This window comes from Podarcis vaucheri (assembly GCF_965113315.1).
Source record: "Podarcis vaucheri genome assembly, chromosome: 5".
NCBI lineage: Eukaryota > Metazoa > Chordata > Lepidosauria > Squamata > Lacertidae > Podarcis > Podarcis vaucheri.
This window is the reverse complement of record NC_138763.1, coordinates 40,994,424-41,015,624: the sequence shown is the minus strand read 5'-3', so window position 1 is coordinate 41,015,624 and position 21,201 is coordinate 40,994,424. Positions and strand designations below refer to the sequence as shown.

The 21,201-nt window shown below is 40.3% G+C and overlaps 1 protein-coding gene across 1 annotated transcript in view; it reads left to right on the top strand.

The window, feature by feature from the left end:
* STAG1 (STAG1 cohesin complex component) overlaps positions 1-21,201 on the top strand; it is a 103,989-nt gene that overhangs the window by 47,808 nt on the left and 34,980 nt on the right. The window contains exons 4-7 of the mRNA XM_082221711.1: positions 8,052-8,216; positions 9,875-9,971; positions 18,250-18,326; positions 19,371-19,575. Of these exons, the coding sequence (XP_082077837.1) occupies positions 8,052-8,216; positions 9,875-9,971; positions 18,250-18,326; positions 19,371-19,575 (544 nt within the window). The remainder of the gene's footprint in view (positions 1-8,051; positions 8,217-9,874; positions 9,972-18,249; positions 18,327-19,370; positions 19,576-21,201) is intronic.

Genomic DNA, 21,201 nt, shown 5'->3' with positions numbered 1-21,201 from the left:
TGAACTTAGAATCCTGGTTTATAATCCAAAATGGTGAGTTGCTAAACGTAAAGGAACTGGCAACACCTGGAGCTCTAGGATCTGATTTGTGACACCATTGTAGGAGATGGCAACATTTTGCTGTGTTGCCTATAGAGCCAGAATGACACATGAAGGGCTTCAGTAGCTGATGTGTATTACTCATGTACACTGAGTGGAAACTAGCAATTCAACAACCAGCAGAGAAACAGCTTCTTCACACTGTGAGCTTTCAAATAGGAAAACATGCAACGCAAAATGCTTCTTTGAGACTTTCAGAGGGAGGAAGCAAAGAAGTAATACATTTACTTATTTCACATGAATCTTTTGCAAGTTAGCTGGGGACAAATCTTTTGTATTAGAAATCTTGTGCATACTGATAACAACAAGAAATTTCCTGAATAAATATTGGGGTGAAGATGGCGATGAGTAAGACTACTTGTCTTTGAACTCTGTTCACGTTCTGGTTTGTTTTTATTTTGCATAGTCAGTTGATTCAGCAGTGTTAATTGCAGCATACAAGCAAGGAGCCCATCTGTTTTACTTTTACATGGGATTAAAAATCATGTATTTTAATTGGAGTGAATATTGTTTATTGGGAGGCTAGTTATGTATTATTAAATTTACAGTTTTTAGTCAGCTGGCTTAATTTGTTCTGAATTGTTGGTCTTGGAATGACAAGGCAGAACAAAGTTTGAGATTTTTGCAAGTGTTGTGAATGGATTGGAAATAACAAGGCTTAAAGTGAAGAATAGCAAGCAGAATGAGTCGGGGGCCCAAAGAAATGGAGGCAGGGATATTGATGAAAGACAGAACTCACAATGTTAAAGCGGTCTGAGTTGGATATTTGTTACTCATGAGCTGGAGTAACTGAAAACAATGTATCCTAATGAAAAATGCTCAGTAACTTTGATAACCCTTCCTGTCCTTACTATATGCATGTGCTTTAAACTGCAGTTTAAACAAACACTCTTTTAATAGAACATAAGGAAGGAATTTATGTATTGAATATATGTAACTATCCTGCTGTCTTTTGTTATGCTGAAATGTAGTCTTTGCATACTTGATATATATACTTGCAATTGTAAGTGCTATCAGATACTTAGACCAAACACTCTACTGCCACCACTCTGTGAGAGGCTTTCATCAGATAAATAATATCCAAGGGAATATCCTTTTCTGGGTTTCAGTCAGCATGGAATTGGATTGGGTAAAAATACAAAAGGGAGGGAGAATAAAAATATTTCAAACTGAAACAAGAAAAAGTAATGTTCAAACTGAAAAGAAACGTGACAAAAATAACTATACCATTTATAACAAAGAATACATTTGGATCTTGGAATCTATGCTATACCCAGGGTATATAAGGAATGGCAGGAGCATATAAATGTTTGGAGATGAAAAACAATATCTGCTAATAGATTGTTTATGTATGCTGGCATGTTTGCACACAATATTGCTTTATTGCTTTAAGAAATGAGTGATGAGTGGGTATATGGTATATATGAATATTGCAATAAAATGGTGGAGAAAAAAGCTTGTGTTTAGAGCAATATACAGTGGTACCTCCGGTTGCGGACGGGATCCATTCCGGAGCTCTGGTCAGATCCCAAGGTTTCCGCAACCGGAGGGACCACTTCTGTGCATGTGCACGGTGCAGTAGAGCACTTCTGCGCATGTGTGCATGGCGAAACACTTATGGGTTTTCTGCTTTCACAATCCGAAGTCCACATTACCTGAGGATAGCGTAAGCTGAGGTGCTACTGTATATTCCACCTGAAACCCCCAATTTGTCCACAATCAGGTCATGGATGAGGAAGAACTTATTCATAGCCAACCTGGCATTCAAAAGCAGCAGCTGCAGACCCAAGAGCTGGCTGACAGGGCAGCCACAGTTCCCTAGGTTGGAGTGGGGGCTGGTACATGACACACAGTCACTAACTGCTTGTGCTGTGTGCCCCTTACTGGGGCTTTTAAAAAAGAATTTTTAAAAGAAATTTGTGAAAATTGACCACATCCACTTTTATACCTTAGGCCCACCTCTACACCTCAGCCACACAGCAGCTTTGACATGCAGCCCCCAGAGAGTTGACCCTAAAAAGGTTAGCCACCCCAATGTAGAGTCAGTATCAGACCTGCCAATCTGAATTGCTTTTATTATGTATTTTGTGTTTTTATCTTGTATTTTTTTGTTGTAAACCACCCTGAAACCTGTGGATGAAGGGCGGTATACAAATTTAATAAGTAAATAATAAATTGAGTCAGTCTGTGAAAGGCAGTATAAATATAAGGTGTATTGCAAGGGTGTGAAACCCACTGCCTGCTTATATGATTAGGCCAACCAGGCCTCCCAGCCAAATCACACCTACCTACCGTTAAAAGCATGAAAGTGGCTTGGCAGGCATCTGATCAGCTGATCAATGGTGCTTGAAAAGTCCCAAGTGCATCATGTTCCAGGCACCTGACTATTAGTTAATTGACAATGATTTGGAAGTGCTGCTCAGTGGGCTTTTGCAATATTCCTTTGGATACCACTTAGAACTTTCATACAGTGTTATACAAGTTTTTAAAATACATGAATGTTCTGTTTTTTTAAAAGGAGTATTTTTTCCTCTTCAAAGGAAACAGTTCGTATTCAACGCCCTTCCCCAGCACTTAGAATATAAACTGCTGTCTCTCTAGAAGGGGAAATAATTCCACTTCTAGGAGCGTTTCTCACTCTGCAGAGACTTCTAAGGGCCTGTCCTAACTGACAATGAGCTGAGTTAATGGGAGCCTCTTTGAAGGCATGCTGCCAAGGCTAATAAACTGCTTGGCATGTCTTCAAAGAAAGTTGTTCTAAACAACAATTAGCTAATCAGTTATGCTGACCTTCTTTGAGCTTTGACAGGTGTTAGTCACCTGACCAACATCAGGTGATCGACGGGTGTGTGATCCTGCCCATCTCCAGAAGTTGGCCTGTGGGAGATGGGAGTGGGTAAGGATCGAGCCTGGCAGCTGGATCCAGTTCCTTACCCCTAGTTTATTGATAGGCAACCTACACAGTAGAGTTACAAGTTGTGCAGACCTTGCCTATATTTTAGCACCACTTGCCTTGCTCTTTAAAGTCATCTGTTAGCCAATTATGATAGAAATAATGGGACAAAAAGTAGAATTTGTCTTTGATGAATTTGGGATTTCACAGATTGTGCTTGACTGGCTCAGGGCTGAAGTACACATGCATGTGCATCTCTTGATTTATGATAACTGCCAACTCTGAATGGACAGTAGATTATACAACCCAGTTTCATTGAAGATAATTGTTTTTGAGGAGGTGTAAAAGTTCTGCCTCATGTTATCTGTGGGTCCATTCACACATGCAAGGCATCACTTAATGCATGGGCCACCAGTCTTTTTAGACCAGTGGACACATTTTGGTTTTTTAGAGAGTGCTGTGAATGCTAGTCATAAAATGACTTCTATGGGAGGCATGACATAAAATTAGAGGGAATACTGTCATAGTGGAGCTTTTCCCGTGATAGTATTTCCATACTGGGAAGACAAGCTGTTGAATTTCTGCCTGTTGTACAGCTACTAAAGGCACACAAACCATATTTCCCCCCAATGACAAGCCTCAGCCAAAGTCTAGGTTATCATCCTGTACCCATCCCTGTTTAATGGGAGTAAGCCCCGTTAAACACAAATAGATGTCTGAGTAGACATGTATCCTATTGTACTATAGGTTAATTATACAATGAATTATTAATAACTGCAAAGTCTTTAGCTACTGCAAACAAATCCACCACAAAAAGATGCACCCTGGTTGCTTCGGGCAAAAGTACAGTGGTACCTCAGTTTAAGTACTTAATTCGTTCTGGAGATCTGTTCTTAACCTGAAACTGTTCTTAACCTGAAGCACCACTTTAGCTAATGGGGCTTCCTACTGTTGCCGCGCCGCCGGAGCACAATTTCTGTTCCCATCCTGAAGCAAAGTTCTTAACCCGAGGTACTATTTCTGGGTTAGCAGAGTCTGTAACCTGAAGCGTATGTAACCCGAGGTACCACTGTACTACTATAGAGTTTTCAAGAACTAAAATATGCCAGTAGCAGGAAAAGAAAGTAGCAGGAAGAAATGGCAGTTCTTTGAACCCCAGGAATTCCTATTGCCTGGTGTCCAAGCAGCTCACTTATCAATGACAGGTTTGACTTACTGACAAGTAGAAGCAGCCAGATTGACTCATTTCAAAGAAATTGCTTAGAGTACCTGCATGCTTTGCTTCATAGCCTTGTTTTTAGGAGGGCTAGACACCTTCTTTAAAAAACAGTTGAACCCCAAAAGTTCAGTGTCTGGGGTCTCTGCCAATGAAGGCATTTACAGGCACCGTGGCATCTATGGGCACTGTACTGATGACTCCAATTTAATGTTTCAATCATCAGTCTTTTAAATTTCATTGCTATTGCTGTGCTAGGAATCATGCAGATTGCAAATCAAAGCAGGCAAGTCCTACCAATATTTCATATTGCAACAAAATAAGATGACAAGATGGGGGATGGGAAGGGGAAAAGAAAATTTAAAGTATCATCAACATAAACAGAAAATTATCGCATTTGTCAGACAGCAACAAAGTGCTGATTTACATGTATTAAAAATGCTGTCAACAGCAGAAAGCCCAAGAACAAGCTGTGGGAGGGAAGAGCAGGAATAGACAGGAGTTGGAGCATGTAATAGTTAAGAAGTAAAGATTCAATCTGTGTTAAGTGCAAGATTGAATAGGCAGCCAATGTGAAGTACAGGAAAGAGGAGAGAGATTATCATTGCAAGACCTGGGAAAGGTTGGCAGAAGAAGAAGAAGAAGAAGAAGAGTTTGGATTTGATATCCCGCCTTTCACTCCCCTTCAGGAGTCTCAAAGCGGCTAACATTCTCCTTTCCCTTCCTCCCCCACAACAAACACTCTGTGAGGTGAGTGGGGCTGAGAGACTTCACAGAAGTGTGACTGGCCCAAGGTCACCCAGCAGCTGCATGTGGAGGAGCGGAGACACGAACCCGGTTTCCCAGATTACGTGACTACCGCTCTTAACCACTACACCACACTGGCAATGCTCCAGAATTAACAAATCAAAGGCTGAAGGTGAGAAACTGGAAAACTTGCCCAAGATACAAAAATCAATCTGTGAAATTAAGCCTGACCTGGAGTTTGGCAGTATTCTTAGAAAAAAAATTGAATAAATCTTAGAAATATTATAAGGAAGCCACAAGATTTAGCACTAGAATGAATCTGACCAGGAAAAGACAATGTTGAACCTAAAATAAGAGGAAAACTAGAAGGTGAAGAGAAACATTGCCAATATCCTTAGAAAGTGAGACATTAGAATTAGGTGAAATAAATAGTAATTCTGTTAGTAGTCTATTGCTCAAGTTCATACAGAATGGCCAGGCTATGATTTGGCTGTCAAAAACCTTGATGTCAGCTTGCAAGCTCCCTCCCTCCGAAGTCGATTTGCAAAATATAGTTTGTCAGCTTTGACCTCATGTGACATCCAAATTGCCAAACCATGCTTATGGCTATTACTCTGCCTACAGAAGTGCCACACAGATGAAAATCAAAATCAGACAGACTAGATCTAACACATGCTTTGGCAAAATATTACAGGAAACAGAGTAAAATACAGGGATAAGAACCTGAGGTAACTTGAGAAGTTTGGTAAGAATGCCAAAATAATAATTGAAATTGGGGGAGAGTGAAGGGGAAATAGGAGATGGAAGTGTCTGAAGCAGGGAATTAAAAACATAAACTTTGAAGAAAGCGGGTGGTGCTTGTTGGAATCTCTGCTACGACCGAGCTGATAAAGCTCATCCTCCGACGATAATTAACGGCCTGAGCCTTTGATTAGGCTCCAAGCACACTTCCCCATTCAGCAGAGTGTCCAGCACGCAGGGAAGGATGAGAAACACAGGCTACATTGCTAAGAGTTTTATTCCTAACTACGCAGACAGAAAACACATCCTCTCTCTGTGAAAGGCAGAGAGCAACTGAAACAAAGGAACAGGAAACAGTAACATCACATCCATCTCCTGTCTTCCGTGAGACTTCCAACAGTCTGGAATGTGTGGAATGCAAAACAGAGTCTTGTGACTCAAAGCACTGCACAGTGGCAACACAGAGAAACTAACAGCACTGTGGTCTAAACCACAGAGCCTAGGGCTTGCCAATAGGAAGGTCGGTAGCTCGAATCCCTGCGACGGGGTGAGATCCTGTTGTTCAGTCCCTGCTCCTGCCAACCTAGCAGTTCAAAAGGACGAAGTGCAAGTAGATAAATAGGTACCGCTCCGGCGGTAAGGTAAATTGCATTTCTGTGCGCTGCTCTGATTCACCAGAAGTGGCTTAGTCATGCTGGCAACATGACCCGGAAGCTGTCTGTGGACAAACGCCAGCTCCCTTGGCCTATAGAGCAAGATGAGTGCACAACCCTAGGGTCGTCCATGACGACCAAACGGTCAGGGGTCCCTTTACCTTTACTTTGAAGAAAAAGCAGAAGCATAAACTCTAGAAGAAGAAAATTGATTGCTCAATGAGAGCAAGGACAGAAAGAAAATCAGCATAGGAAAGAGAGGTACCATAGATGGAGAGCCAAACAGTAAAGAGATTTAAAAATACCTCAGCTACCTAAACACCTGAGTAGGCTTGTCTGAACAAAAATGTTTTTAGCAGACACTGAAAAGGTTTTATACCAGAGGAGTATGTGTTCACATTGCAAAGCAAGGTTTGCTTTGCAATTCAGACATGAGGATGTAAAGTGGACATGCTTGAAAGTGATTGGTGCAAATGCCAATGGATAACTACTTGCTCCTCAACTATAGGAAGGAGGACTTAGGAGAAACAGGAGGATATCTCAGGATTTTTATTTCTAAGTTGTAAACAGCCCCTTCATGAATGGAAGAGGGGTTTTTTGTTTTTTTTGCTCACAGAACCTTTGAAGCAATGCCAGAATACACTATTTGTTGTATTGATTATAATATCCCTGTTTGTTTTTCCAGTGTACCTTTTGGGTCTTGTAGCTGGAAATAAGGCCATAACACATGACCAAAATGTTCAGCTCGAATTTTGCAGCCTTTTCCCAATTTTCTTTCATTTTAAAACTTTGCGATCATGGGCGTTAGCTACCTAAACAAATTTAAAGTAGTGCCTCTTTACAAAGTACTTCAAGGTTAGTGGAAATGTTGAACTGGGAGAGCTATCTACTGTGTGGCATTCCATTCATTCACACATATATCCATCTATCCGGGTTTTTTAGGGGAGCAACCAACCAGAGTTGTTGAGCTTTCTGCAAAATAGCTTCTCTTCTTTGCTGTGCTGCCTGCAGCCTCTGGTGCACAGCCACTACACTACAGAGGTGCTGGTATTCAGTTCCAGTGAGTTCCGGCTTGAAAGAAGCCCTGCATCTATCCATCCATACATATATCTGTTTAAATGGCTTTGATCCAGAGCTAAGCATGCCAAAGGATTGGCAGAAACAGACTTTCCTTGTCCTGCTTCTCTCCCGCAGAACTTCCTCCCAAGAGCTAGAACTAAAGAATGGGGAACTCTGTTATTCTTTGCTGAGGAGGGCTGGAGAGGAATGGGGATTTCTCAAAAATTAGGAGGCGATGCTTTTTGTGAGAAGCTGCCTCATCAAGGATCCCTGCCATACTCAAACCATTCTATAAGGCCCCCTGACCCTTGAAAGAAGCTTTTTTCGGAGATTGAGGAGCTAGCAGCAAGAGGAAAAGTCAAGTTCTGTCAGCTGCGTTTGGCATGCTTATCTCTGGATCCAGCCCTGTGAACTTAAGGTAAGCAATTGTTGTGTCATGTCTTGCTAATGTCTTGAGATTTTTTTCTTTAAAATATAAAGCCATATAGAAGTGAAATGAATAATAAAGATGCATATTTAAAATGCACTGTTTTTCTTGCTGATAATTCAAAACTCTGGACTCTCAGTAATACAACTGTAAGTATAAGGATCTGAAAGATATAAAGGCATCAAGGTTCTTTCTCCCTGCTCTTCTGTTTCCCAGTCTGCCAATAAGAAGCCTCGAAAGACTCCAGCAGAAAAATTCCGTTCTGATACTGGAATAAGAGGAACAGGTCGAGGAAGAGCTAATGGTCACCCCCAGCAAAATGGAGAAGGGGAACCTGTTACTTTGTTTGAGGTGGTGAAGCTGGGCAAAAGTGCTATGCAGGTAAAATTATGGGTGCCTGTTGAAGGCTCTGTTAAATTTTAAAAACTAGTAGTTGGCACCACAAAGTACTTGAAGGAACAGCTGGGTAAATTCCCAGTAAGGAAATATATTGACCAAGTACAACTATTGTGGATTTATGAGGAAGGGTGGGGTTATCTTGATTATATGGGAATATGGAATCTTAATTAGTAATGAGTTTTAAAAGTATTCTTAAGAGATGATTCATTTTTGTTACCAGATTATTGGTTGTAAATCAGTATTTGTAATTTACTATTGTTAATATTCTATTGAGTCCCCCCAAGTATGTATTTATATCTTAAATAAGTAACAAATTCTGTGATTGTTGGCATTCACTGAAGTTCTTGAATAATTATTTCAAGCAATTAAAAAAAAATGGTTGTGAAGGACTTTTTTGTATTCCAAACCAAATTAAAATGTACCGTGAGGTAGTTAAATGCCCCCCCCCCAACAAGCCCATGTTATCTAAGTCTATTTCCTCAGATGTAGTTTTTGTTTGAAAACCCCCATGGGACTTTTTAAGGAATCCCAATTCATTCTGTTGGCTGGCACAAAAAAGTACCCCAAACACAGGAATTAGTATGAAATTTCAGGGAATACTTTTTGTCTCAGCCGTTTCTTTAAATTGTATGAGGAAAAAGCAATGTGCAATGGTAAATGGCTAAACTTCGGGGATGTTATTTACTACTGTGTAGGTGACTGTATTGTGGGTTTACATATGTGTAGACCAGATTTTAGAAAAAAGCATTGGATGAAACTATCAACATTTTGAGAGTACAGTAGAGGTGGGGTAGTAATTGCTAAGGTACACAGCAACTGAGGGTTAGTGTACAGAGTCTTCCTAAGGAAAAGAGCAGTTGAATATATGTTTGAAGCTGCTGCACAGACGTATCAAAATTAATAGGTGGGCATGCCACATTCGAAGAGATACTATTAAGCCATAATATACTTTCATTAACTTATCCAAAATGCTCATCCGCCAAATAATGGGAAAGCTTTTAAATTTGACACTTGGACTCAAAATACTGTGTGCACAGAAGTAGAAAAATGGGAAAAGATGCTAAAAAAATAGTTGCTCTAAATATGAGCTACAGTTTTAGTATATGTGTGTTGAAGCAGACACTGTGGGATATGGTTTTGATCGCTAGGTTGTCCAGTTTCTCTGTGTGATGGAAGGGAGACTAAGGGTGATATCCAACCCAGTCATTATCAGAGCAGACACATCAATGACTTAAGTTGGATATCATCTAAATACACTTACTGAAATAAGATTGCTTCCTCTTTTTTCTTTTTCTTTTTTTGAGTTACTGCTGACAAATTAGAACTATTCCTCATATTAGTTCTGCATGCTTATAATAGTGCAATTCTCTGAAGTCTGACCTGAATGAAATTAACTGGATTTCTGGTGTACACTCAAATTTATACCCCCCCCCCCAAGAGTTGACTAGGGATAAATGTGGCCTTTGAACTGAGAGGGTTAGCCCTCTTCCCCTCTAACAAGGGGTTCTGTTTATACAAACTTGGGATGTCATGATAAACCACCTGGATTTATTTGCACTTTTTGAAGAAAACAACTAAAAGTTTTTTAAATAAAAAGTTCTGATACGAATATCTGAATATACCTTCTATTTTATTGACAGTCTGTAGTGGATGACTGGATTGAATCATATAAACAAGATAGGGACATAGCACTTCTGGATTTAATCAACTTCTTCATCCAGTGTTCAGGATGCCGAGGTAAGGATAAGCGATAAGAGTTTTATAAAACTGTTCTAAATCTGTATAACTCATCATCCAATGTGTTTCTTGAATGGGGAATATAATATGTGGTGTGTTACCTAAAACCTGGATAGATAACTTGTATATTGTGTATTCATGTGTTTTCCTGTATGAATACATCTATACAGAGAATGGTAATAAAGAAGTAAGATTTTTGAAAGAATAATCAAGCTTCGGTATTAACGCTTAGGTACCTGGTAAATATATAAGAGCTTTATTTAACTAGAATTTAGCTGCCATATTTTGTAATGTTCTTTCTCCATAGTTAGGAAACTTGTTCTTCAAAGTTAAAGAACTAATGTATTTTAAAGAGCATGGAAAAGAATATGGAACGAAGTATTTTCATATTTGTGGTTATGCAACCAAAGTTACACCACCACTGCACAAGAGAATTATTAGCAGATTAGTGGCAACCCAGAGATTGTCAAATGCTTTAAAAAGACACCCTTTAGTAAAACTCAACAACAGGGGTGATAATAACAACAACAACATCAATGTCCTTTAAGAGGTCAATGACATGGAATCTTGTGTGAGCAAGAGCTGTGAGGAAACTGACGTTTTGGTGGGAAGGGGGAATGGCGTGCCTGGAAAGAAAGGAAAAAGTGACACATAAGATATAAAAAGGTCGCAATAGACCTGTTTCATTGTCTAGATATGCCAATTTCTGGTCTGTACTGAGAAGCTATTTTAAAATGTCCCCAGGGATGGAACAGAGAGCTTTTAATGCAAGATTTTAATGTAGCTAGGACTGAACACAGTCCTCTATATCCCCAAATGGGCCACTGAGGGTTGACCCTGCTCAGTAGGCTGACTGCTGAGTGACTGTTGGGGGCGGGGAAGGAAAACTAGGATAATGAGGATGGAATGGCTGGGAAGCTAAACAGAAGCACTTCAACATTGCAAGAGTTTTGTGGCAAAATCACCTTTTTTTGTTAATTACTATTCATTTGTATGACAGACAAATCAGCATATTTAGATAACTCTGGTGTAACCAATGAGGGTCAGGAGCTTTTCCAGAGTCCCAACATTAAAGGTTTTTTTAATCTGCATTTCAAAGTCAAAAGAGAATCACAGTCCCTTGTAGTTTAATTATTATCCTGAGAATGTGCATCCACGTGCATTATAAACAATTCACTCTTGGAACATACAGTTTTCTGGAACGTTTCTGGTATTTTTCTTTTCCCCCTTTACAACGTCTTGTAATTTTACGAGTGATGGTTTTATTAGTTCATGTGTTTTGTCCTCTTCTTCCCTCCCCTCCTCAGCACATTAGCTGAGTTTGTCATGCTGCTTCACATGCCAATAAAACCAGGTTTTATGGCATACTATATTTTGAACAATGTAGATTTAAATCAATTTAATTTAGAAGCTTCAGAATTCTCAGCCATATTAGCTGAGCTAAAATTATCTGGTTGAAGCTAGGGCTGTAACAATCTGCCTGCTTTATTAAGTCTTTTTGTTGTTTTCGTTTTGTGTTTTAAACTGCCTGGCCCCTTTTTAGAAGTAAAGGAAAATACAGTTATCCCAGGATTGTTCTATTTTGTTGAATTATATGACTGAAAGCATACTGAATAAGATCCAGTATAAAGGGGGGGGGATCATAATTAAATCTATGTATCCTTCTATAAACTAATCTTAAATTTAGGCCATTATCTTTTGGCTAGTATTCTCTGATAGTTTCTGATTCCAGTGTCTGGTAAAGGGACACCCCTGTATCTGCAAGACTTGGAATTAATTCTTTTGCTTTGCTGGAAATAAGTCAAACCAGCAATCAATGAATAATTGTTGATTATTAATAATAATAATAAATTTTATTTATATCCCGCCCTCCCCAGCCGAAGCCGGGCTCAGGGCGGCTAACAACAATAAAACAGTACAAAGGTACAACATAAACAACATTCTAAAATCATTCATTATAAAAATTAATTAATTCAAGCCACTAGCAACCATTGGGCCAGAGCTCTGCGAAGATTGCCGAGGGAGGGAGTCAGGCTGTGCCCTGGCCAAAGGCCTGGTGGAACAGCTCTGTCTTGCAGGCCCTGCGGAAGGATGTCAAGTCCCGCAGGGCCCTGGTCTCTTGTGACAGAGTGTTCCACCAGATCGGAGCCACAGCCGAAAAAGCCCTGGCTCTAGTTGAGGCCAGCCTAACTTCTCTGTGGCCTGGGACCTTCAAGATGTTTTTATTTGAAGACCGTAGGTTTCTCTGTGGGGCATACCAGGAGAGGCGGTCCCGTAGGTACGAGGGTCCTAGGCCATATAGGGCTTTAAAGGTTAAAACCAGCACCTTAAACCTGATCCTGTACTCCACCGGGAGCCAGTGCAGCTGGTATAGCACCGGGTGAATGTGATCTCGCAGCGAAGACCTCGTAAGGAGTCTCGCTGCAGCATTCTGCACCCGCTGGAGTTTCTGGGTCAGTCTCAAGGGCAGCCCCACGTAGAGCGAGTTACAATAATCCAGTCTGGAGGTGACCGTCGCGTGGATCACAGTGGCTAGGTCAGGGCGAGAGAGGTAAGGAGCCAACTGCTTAGCTTGGCGGAGATGGAAAAATGCCGCCTTTGTTATAGCTGCAATCTGCGCCTCCATGGAAAGGGAGGTGTCGAAGATTACACCCAAACTCTTAACGGACGGTGCTGGCACTAATTGCGCCCCCGCAAGAGATGGGAGTTGCCCCCCCAATCCCATATCGCCCCGTCCCAGCCACAGGACCTCTGTCTTCGAAGGATTTAGCTTCAACCGGCTCCCACGTAACCATCCAGCCACAGCTTCCAAACATCTGGTCAGTGTGTCTGGGGCCGAGTCAGGATGGCCATCCATCAACAGATAGAGTTGATCCTATTATTGCTTTTCTATTATTGATAGCCGATCTTGCTACTAATATTTGAACATTAATGATTGTCCTGTATTATTTAAAAACAAAATAATACAATTTTACCTAGGACAGTTAGTCACTTTTATGGTTCTCCAAGTTATGTAGCACTAATACAGACTTGGAAAGAGAAAAATTACATGAAATTTGACTTCTTAGAAGCCAGACACTTAACTCACAGCTAATTTAATATAACCAAGCTCATGTTCAGAGAAAGGTCATTGCAAGACTGCATTTTACCCAGACAAAATCATTTTTGTAAGGAATATGGTAACTTTTAAAACATTTTATTAAGAAATCCCAGTGGAATAAGACATGAGCAAATACCTAAAACCAGATAAGGCTAATAACAGAATATGAAAATGAAAACATGATGGCTGTCACATGATTTTATACCTATTATAGTATACTCACTTTGCTTAAGGGTAAGCACTGTGGTGGTTGGTCTGTGTGGTTTTCTATGTGATGTTACATTACTGATTGGTTTTTGAGATTAGCACATGTTGGACATAGAGAAAAGCCCGCAGAAGGGAATTGGCAGAAACTGACTTTGCTGTTTCTCCTTCCCTAGCACCCCATTCAGTCTCCAACTCCTGTTGAATGGAGTGAGTTGTGGTGTAGGGGGGAAAGGGAATTCCTCTCTCCCCCAAATCAGTCACAGGTAACTTCCATGAGGAAGGGGTAGGGATATCTGCTTCTTCTAGCCCCCTACTGCAAACCTCTGCAAAATCTGCCGTCCCAGATGGGCTCAAACCCAGGGAGTGTAAAATGCAATTTGTTTGTTCAGAGGAGACTCTGGGATTGCCAATACTATATAAGCAAGAAACTAGCTGGATATGTGCAGCCCCTATACATGTTTGGCTGACATAGGACTGAAATTTTTAAATCTAGTTTTAGAAACATGACTGTTAATTCTTGTACACCGCCCACAGGACTTAGAGTTGTATTTTTACTCTTGCAATGCAACTGCAGTTGTTTTCTCCTCACATTTATCCTCCACAATTCCTGTTCTTTCAAGGTAACCAGAACTTCCGAATGTTTACAAATATCAGTTGAGATTCAAATCCTAGTGTCTTTCTCTGGTAAATATAGAATGCTGGGCAGATTGCCAGGCTATAAATAGTGATCACCAAGTCAAAGGAGAATATGTAAATGGAGGACTAGGCAAACCAGAAAAGCAAAACAAATTAAAAAAGCCTCACAAAATGATGGCGATAATTTTTTTAGTAAGTTTTTTATTAAAGATTTTTCATAATTCAGTAAGATAAAACAAACTAATAAAAACAGAAACCAAAACAGAGACAAAGAGAAAAAGAAAACACCAAAGGAAGACTGAAAGAAAAAAAAGGGGGAAAATAAAAAGGACTTCCAATTTTCCATCTCTCAGTTACATAAAAGAAATGATTCAAAATATTAACTTTAGAGTGACATCCAACTGATCTGTTTTCTGTTAGGCAATATTTTCAAATCTTTCAACCCAGATGTCTTAAAGATTAATTCATTTTCTGTTTTACACAAAAAGTCCAAAATGGGTTCTCTAATTATTGTTATTAATAAATCTACCTTTCTCTAATCGAACATATCAGCTTTGTCTTCAATACTCAACAACCATTCCTCCATATTAAACAATAATAAGTCCTTCCATCTTTATTTCATAATTCTTTTCTTACTTTATATTCATTGGCACCCAGTGCCATATCTTCCATTCCCATTTCCTGCTGTATTTGCTGTGGTTTTCCATCCAGATTTTTTTTAAATGTCCCTTTCATTTACACTTCTTCCATTCTTTTTCTTTATCCAAGAAAAGCGGCAGAGGTTTGGTAGGTTTCCCCCCTAAATTCACTCCAAGATGTACACAGAGTCCTTTATCTCTACCAGCTCAGAATGTCTCTAGATTTCTCCATTCATCCATGGCTTCATCATTAAGATTAAACTCTAAGCAGACAAAATGTGAGAGCCTATCAAGAAAGTTCGGCATTTATAGTTGCTCATTTTGCTTTTGTGTGTACTTCTTTCTGCTCAAATAAAGTTCTCTCCCCCCCCCCCATTTATTCTAATTAGGACTGTGACTTGAGCAGTGCTAGCATCCACTTCCAGGTTCTTCCAGTTAAGAAGTTTAATGTTTGTCCAAATAAGCACATACTGGGGAAAGTTTGGGACTGCTTGCATGAAGAAAATGCCTTGTGATAGTTACTTGACCATTTCCTTTCTTTATATTATGGCAGATTTTGATGCTGTAGAAATCTGGTTGGCTCTTTTCTATCTGTAGAAGCTAAATTAGTGCATTTGGACAGACATTTGTACTGGAACATCACTTGGGTATATTTTTCTACACATGTAACTTCAAAAACCTTGATACTAAACTTTCTGTCATCATGATTGTCATCCACTGCCTGGGATGATACTCCATGACCAGCTTCTAGGGTTCCAGCTTCCAGGGTCAAGAGAGATACATTATTGAATATGCCTTCCATTGTAAACTGCTTTTCTCTCTGGCCCTTTAATGTGCTGCTAAGGCAGCTCCCTAAGATTTTAAGGAGTTAAGTTCAATTCCCCCTGAGTTTATTTTAATTAATATGTTCCTGAGTGCGTATTTTCTCAGGAGATTATCAGATTCATGTGCTCTGTCTATGGAACCAAAGTGGTGCCAGTTCTAGGACTTACTGACAAATTAAAAACTGACAAATCACTGGGCATCCATCCAAGACTTCTCAAAGAACCCCAGTGTGAAATTGCTGACCTAACAAAAATAAGTAACATCTCTAAGATTGCTTCTATAATTGAGGACTGGAAAATGGCCAATGAAACATCTTTTTTAAAAAAAGAAAAGAAATGCAGGAGAGATTTGGAAAATTACAGGTCAATTTGCTTAATGTCTATTCTAGTAAAAACTAGTAGCAAACATTGTTAAAGATAGAATTATCAAGCATGTAGAAGATTGGGTCTTGCAGAAGCAGAACCAGCATGACTTCTGCAAGGATAAGCCCTAAGGTTTTTTGAGAGGGTCAACAAGCATATATATTGATAGAGGTGATCCAGTCACATTTCAAAAAAACTTCTGATAAAGTCCCTCACCAATGACTCATGAGTAAGCTCACTAGTCATGGGAAAAGAGAGGCTGTTCTCTTGTGGATCAGTAATTGGTTAAGGCACATGAAGCAGAGTGATGATGATGATGATGATGATGATTAGATTTCATATACTGCCCTATACCCAGATGTAGAGATGAGTCCTCCAAGTATCAGTATTCAGACTTGCTCTTGTTAACTTATTCATTAATGATAGAGAATTAGGAGTGAGCAGTAAGGTTGCCCAATGACACCAAATTGTTCAAGGTGATACAAAAAGTGATTGCAAGGAACTCCAAACTGGGTGAATGGGCAGTAAAGTGGTAAATGCAGTTCCCTCTGTGCAAATTGAGGGGATGTACATGGGGCATCTCACATATATGCCAATGAAGTCTAAACTAGTGGTGATTGACTAGGAACGAGGCTGTGGAACTGTAGTGGATACCTCAATGAAGATTTCAACCCAGTGTGCTGAGCTGTGAAAAAGGTGAATTCCACGTTGGGCCTAATTATTATTTTCATTCCATTCCATTCACAAATCATTATTAAACAGGATAGGAATTGAAAATAAAACTGCCAATATCATAATGTCATTTTACAAATTATGGTGAGACAACACTTGGAATATTGTGTACGTTTCTCATTGTCTCACATCAAAGAGGCTATGGTAGAGCTGGAAAGTGTTCAGAGAAGGCCATCAAAATTGTCAAGGGTTTGGAGCAGTTCTCCTATGAGGAAAGGCTACAAGATTTGAGGCTTTTTAGTTTAGGAAAAAAGGCAACTAAGGGAGGATATGATAGAGGTGTTAAGATTATGCATGGTTTGAAGAAAGTAGATAGGAAGAAGCTTTTCTCATACTGGAATGTGGGGGCATCCAATGAAGCTGAATGTTGGAAAATTAATGACAGTACTTCTTCACACAATGCACCTTTGAAATATGCTCCCACAGGATACAGTGATGGCCACCAACTTGAACTTAAAAGAGGACTAGGCAAATTCATGGAGGATAAGGTTATCAGTGGACCATAGCAATGAGGGATATGTTCTGTTTTCACTATTGGAGGAAGCCTGCTTCTCAAATCACAAATGGGGAGAGTACTATTGCATCCAGGTCTTGCTTGAGGACTTCCCATAGTCATGTGGTTGGCCACTGTAAGAGCATTAGGTTTGGCCTGATCTAACAGGGCTTTTCTTTGGTTCTTAAACATTAAAACATCAACATTTTAAATCAAGCAGCTTCAAATAGCACATTAGAACTGCAGCAGTTTAAAACAGATTCAGAGTAATCAAATATTAGTTTAAAAGCAGCTTTAAATAAGGAGGCCTTTAAGGCTGGTTTAAAACCATCCTGATGACAGGCCCTTAATCAGGGTATCTGGAGGCAGTATTAAGGGCAAGTTTATATGGATGTAGATAGTCCTTAGCATGACTTGATCTCAAGCTATTTAGAATGTCTGCACTAGCACTTTAAATTGGGCCTCAAAACCAACAGGTAACTAATGTAGCTGGTACAATATAGATATTATATGCTCTGGTTTGTCAGCCACAATAAGCATCTAGGCTTATGGAGGCCAAGTACCAGCCAAAGCTTCTTTAAAGGCAGGCCCACATAGAGCACATTTAAGTAAGGTAAAGGTAAAGGGACCCCTGACCGTTAGGTCCAGTCGTGACCCACACTGGGTTTGCGGCGCTCATCTCGTTTTATTGGCCGAGGGAGCCGGTGTACAGCTTCCGGTTCGTGTGGCCAGCATGACTAAACCGCTTCTGCCGACCAGAGCAGTGCCGGAAACACAGTTTACCTTCCCGCCGGAGTGGTACCTATTTATCTACTTGCACTTTGACGTGTTTTCGAACAGCTAGGTTGGCAGGAGATGGGACCGAGCAATGGGAGCTCACCCCATCGTGGGGATTCAAACCGCCGACCTTCTGATTGGCAAGTCCTAGGCTCTGTGGTTTAACCCACAGCGCCACCCGCGTACCTGCACATTAAAATAGTCTAGTATAATCAGGCTGTTTCATAAGCTTCAGTATTCTTAGTAGAGAAGAGGAACAGCCAGGCCTCAGAAACAGACGCAGGTCCTCTCTTACTGTTTCACTGGTGAAAGGCTGCACTTATATTTCCTATTATACTCAAGTTTTATTGCTGGCTACAAGACATAATCAGTACAATGGGATTTGATGAGGCTCCTCATTTGCCATAATGTTCTTTAATAGGTAGTTCAGAATATCAAGATATGCAATATAGGAAAAACTTTTAAGTGGAGTAAAATATGTATGTTATGCCTATTCATTTTATTACAGGCACTGTAAGGATTGAGATGTTTAGGAACATGCAGAATGCAGAAATAATCAGGAAAATGACGGAAGAATTTGATGAGGTATAGTATTAAACATTCTGAAATATTTTGAGCTGTAGGTAAAAGTGTGCTAAGAGTTCTCCAGGATAGGACCGGATTCAACAAGTCCTGCTGACACAATGTGGTTCTCCTTCCCCTACACCCCCCCCCATCGCCGGGTGGTGATGGTTAGAAGACACACACACCCAGAGCAGTATGCAGGTGAAGGAAAATGATTTCGCTGATGGAGCAATCTCCCTAGCACTACTATGAACACAGAGTTTTATTCTGTTATTAAATGGCTTCTGTTGTGTCTATCCCCCAAGCTCCAGATTAAGAGGGCACACAGAGAGCGTTTTCTGTAGATGATTTCAGGCACAGGTATTGTCCAGGAAGAGGCATTCTGTTAAGTATTGAGGTTCCAAACCTTGTAGAGCTTCATAGACCCAAACCAGAACGTTGAATTGGGTGCAAAAATAAATTGGAAACCAATGCAGGTAAAATAGGTCAGTGTGAAGTGTTCATAACACTGTGTCCCAATTAACATTCTTGCTAGATTTTGCATCAGCTGAAGTTGCTAGATCATCTTCAAAGGCACCCCCCCCCCCACACACACAATGTATTGCAGGAACTAAAAAATGGAGATTGCCAGAGCATGGATCACTGCAGTCAGGTTATCCATTTCAAAATAGGATTGCAGCTGGGATACCAGCCTTAGTAAAAGGTACTTTCTGCCACTATCATTACTCGAGCCTCTAATGATAATGGTGGATCAAAGAGCACCCAAGTTGTGACTGGTGCCCATTGGGACCGATAGAGCAGAAGGGAGGGAGACCAGCAGTAGGTGGAGTCAGAGCCAATGACAGGAAGAGCCAACTTATTCTAATTCTAATTTTGTCTCAAGCATCCTCCCTGTTGAAAGTTTTCTAATCCAGAAACCTTTGTTTTTGTCTTGATACAATATAAGTGAAATGTGCTCTTTCCCCTTAAAATAGGTTTCTTACACATAGCATTCTCTCAGTGTAGTAGTTGTATGTAAAATATGAAACTTCTGAAATATAGTATGTGCATTTTGTCTTCCTTCAGGACAGTGGTGATTACCCACTTACGATGCCTGGGCCACAGTGGAAAAAATTTCGATCAAATTTTTGTGAATTCATAGGAGTTCTAATACGACAATGTCAGTACAGCATCATTTATGATGAATATATGATGGACACCGTGATCTCACTTCTGACTGGTTTGTCAGATTCGCAGGTCCGAGCTTTTAGGCATACCAGTACACTTGCTGGTAGGTACATCTTAAAGGAAAGTATAATACTCCTATGCATAAGAAGCTAACTTATCATTTTATGTATATGAAGCTAATTATGTTTTGTTTGGGAGCGCAGAGATGAAAGGCAGATATAAGCACTTTAAATAAATAATAAAAGACTGTAAACATAATGAAGACAGTATGAGCTGGTCATTTATTAGCAATTGTTTTCTACATTCAGTTTGAGCCACTGACTTTCTTCAGTGACTATGAGGTGGGAGAAAAACTTGTTCTATGACCAGACATTGCCCCATTTCTACTGTGTGTTCACTTACAGGTCCTTTGCTTTACTGGACAGTTTACTACCACTTGGAGATTGAGGTGGAATTTGAATGTAATGACAAAGAGTGTTTTGGGGGCATATGCCTCAGAATCCCACACCCATTACTTACTCTTCAGGCAGAGGCAGGAGATTAGAAGATTCTGTTTCTTTATCAGTAAACCGTAGTTTGCCATTACCCACAAACCAGGATCCCAAATGGTTTGAGCAAACCAGTTTAACATGTTTGGTTGCATCCTCAAGCTATGGTTTGTCACTAAGTAAAGTATGCATTTCTAGACTCTTTTTTCCACATGAAGGAAAGGGGGGATGGAGCACATGGGCTCAGAGTGCATACCTTTTTCTTCCTTATAACCACCAGCAATTAATTCAGCCATAGATTTTGAAATTTAGGAGCTATTTGTCTAAAATGTAAAACAGGTCTGCTATTGTCTATGAAAAGAAGGTCATACATATATATATATATATATATATATATATATATATATATATATATATGCTTTCGTAGATTTTCACGGGTACAGGAATGCAGGTTTTGGTGTCTTCGGGTGTCTTCCCGTGTAAGAGTCGGGGTGTCTGGGCGACGTTTCGACGAGGTCTCACTCGTCATCTTCAGGCTGGTGCTTTCGGCTTCTTGTTACTGGAACAGAGCAGAATCTGGTGTTTGAGTTCCTATAAATACTGTTGAGGGGTGTGGTGTATAGCCTCCAACGTTCTAGGCAGAGAGGAAGTTCCTAGATTAGTGTGCCTTTTCTTCTTTTGTTCCTTAATTACTTGAGGGATATCTTGAGTGATTTCATGAGTGATATTCTGAATACCACTGGGTGGGTCATTAAGTGTAGATTAGTTGCTAAAGCTTTCGTGTCTTGACCTCTTGAGCTTGTGAAGAGTTTTTCTGAGAAGATGGCTGTGCTGCATTTAGTTGTGCTCTGGCTTGGCTTCGTGTATAGGGGCGAGCTGTGATTTTGTGCCTTGTGCCAGCCAGATCTGTGTAGGGATTGCAGGGGGGTGCAGCATCCGGAGGTGCCACTATAGTTTGGCTACTGGATGGAGTCTGTAATATGTCCATCCAGTAGCCAAACTATAGTGGCACCTCCGGATGCTGCACCCCCCTGCAATCCCTACACAGATCTGGCTGGCACAAGGCACAAAATCACAGCTCGCCCCTATACACGAAGCCAAGCCAGAGCACAACTAAATGCAGCACAGCCATCTTCTCAGAAAAACTCTTCACAAGCTCAAGAGGTCAAGACACGAAAGCTTTAGCAACTAATCTACACTTAATGACCCACCCAGTGGTATTCAGAATATCACTCATGAAA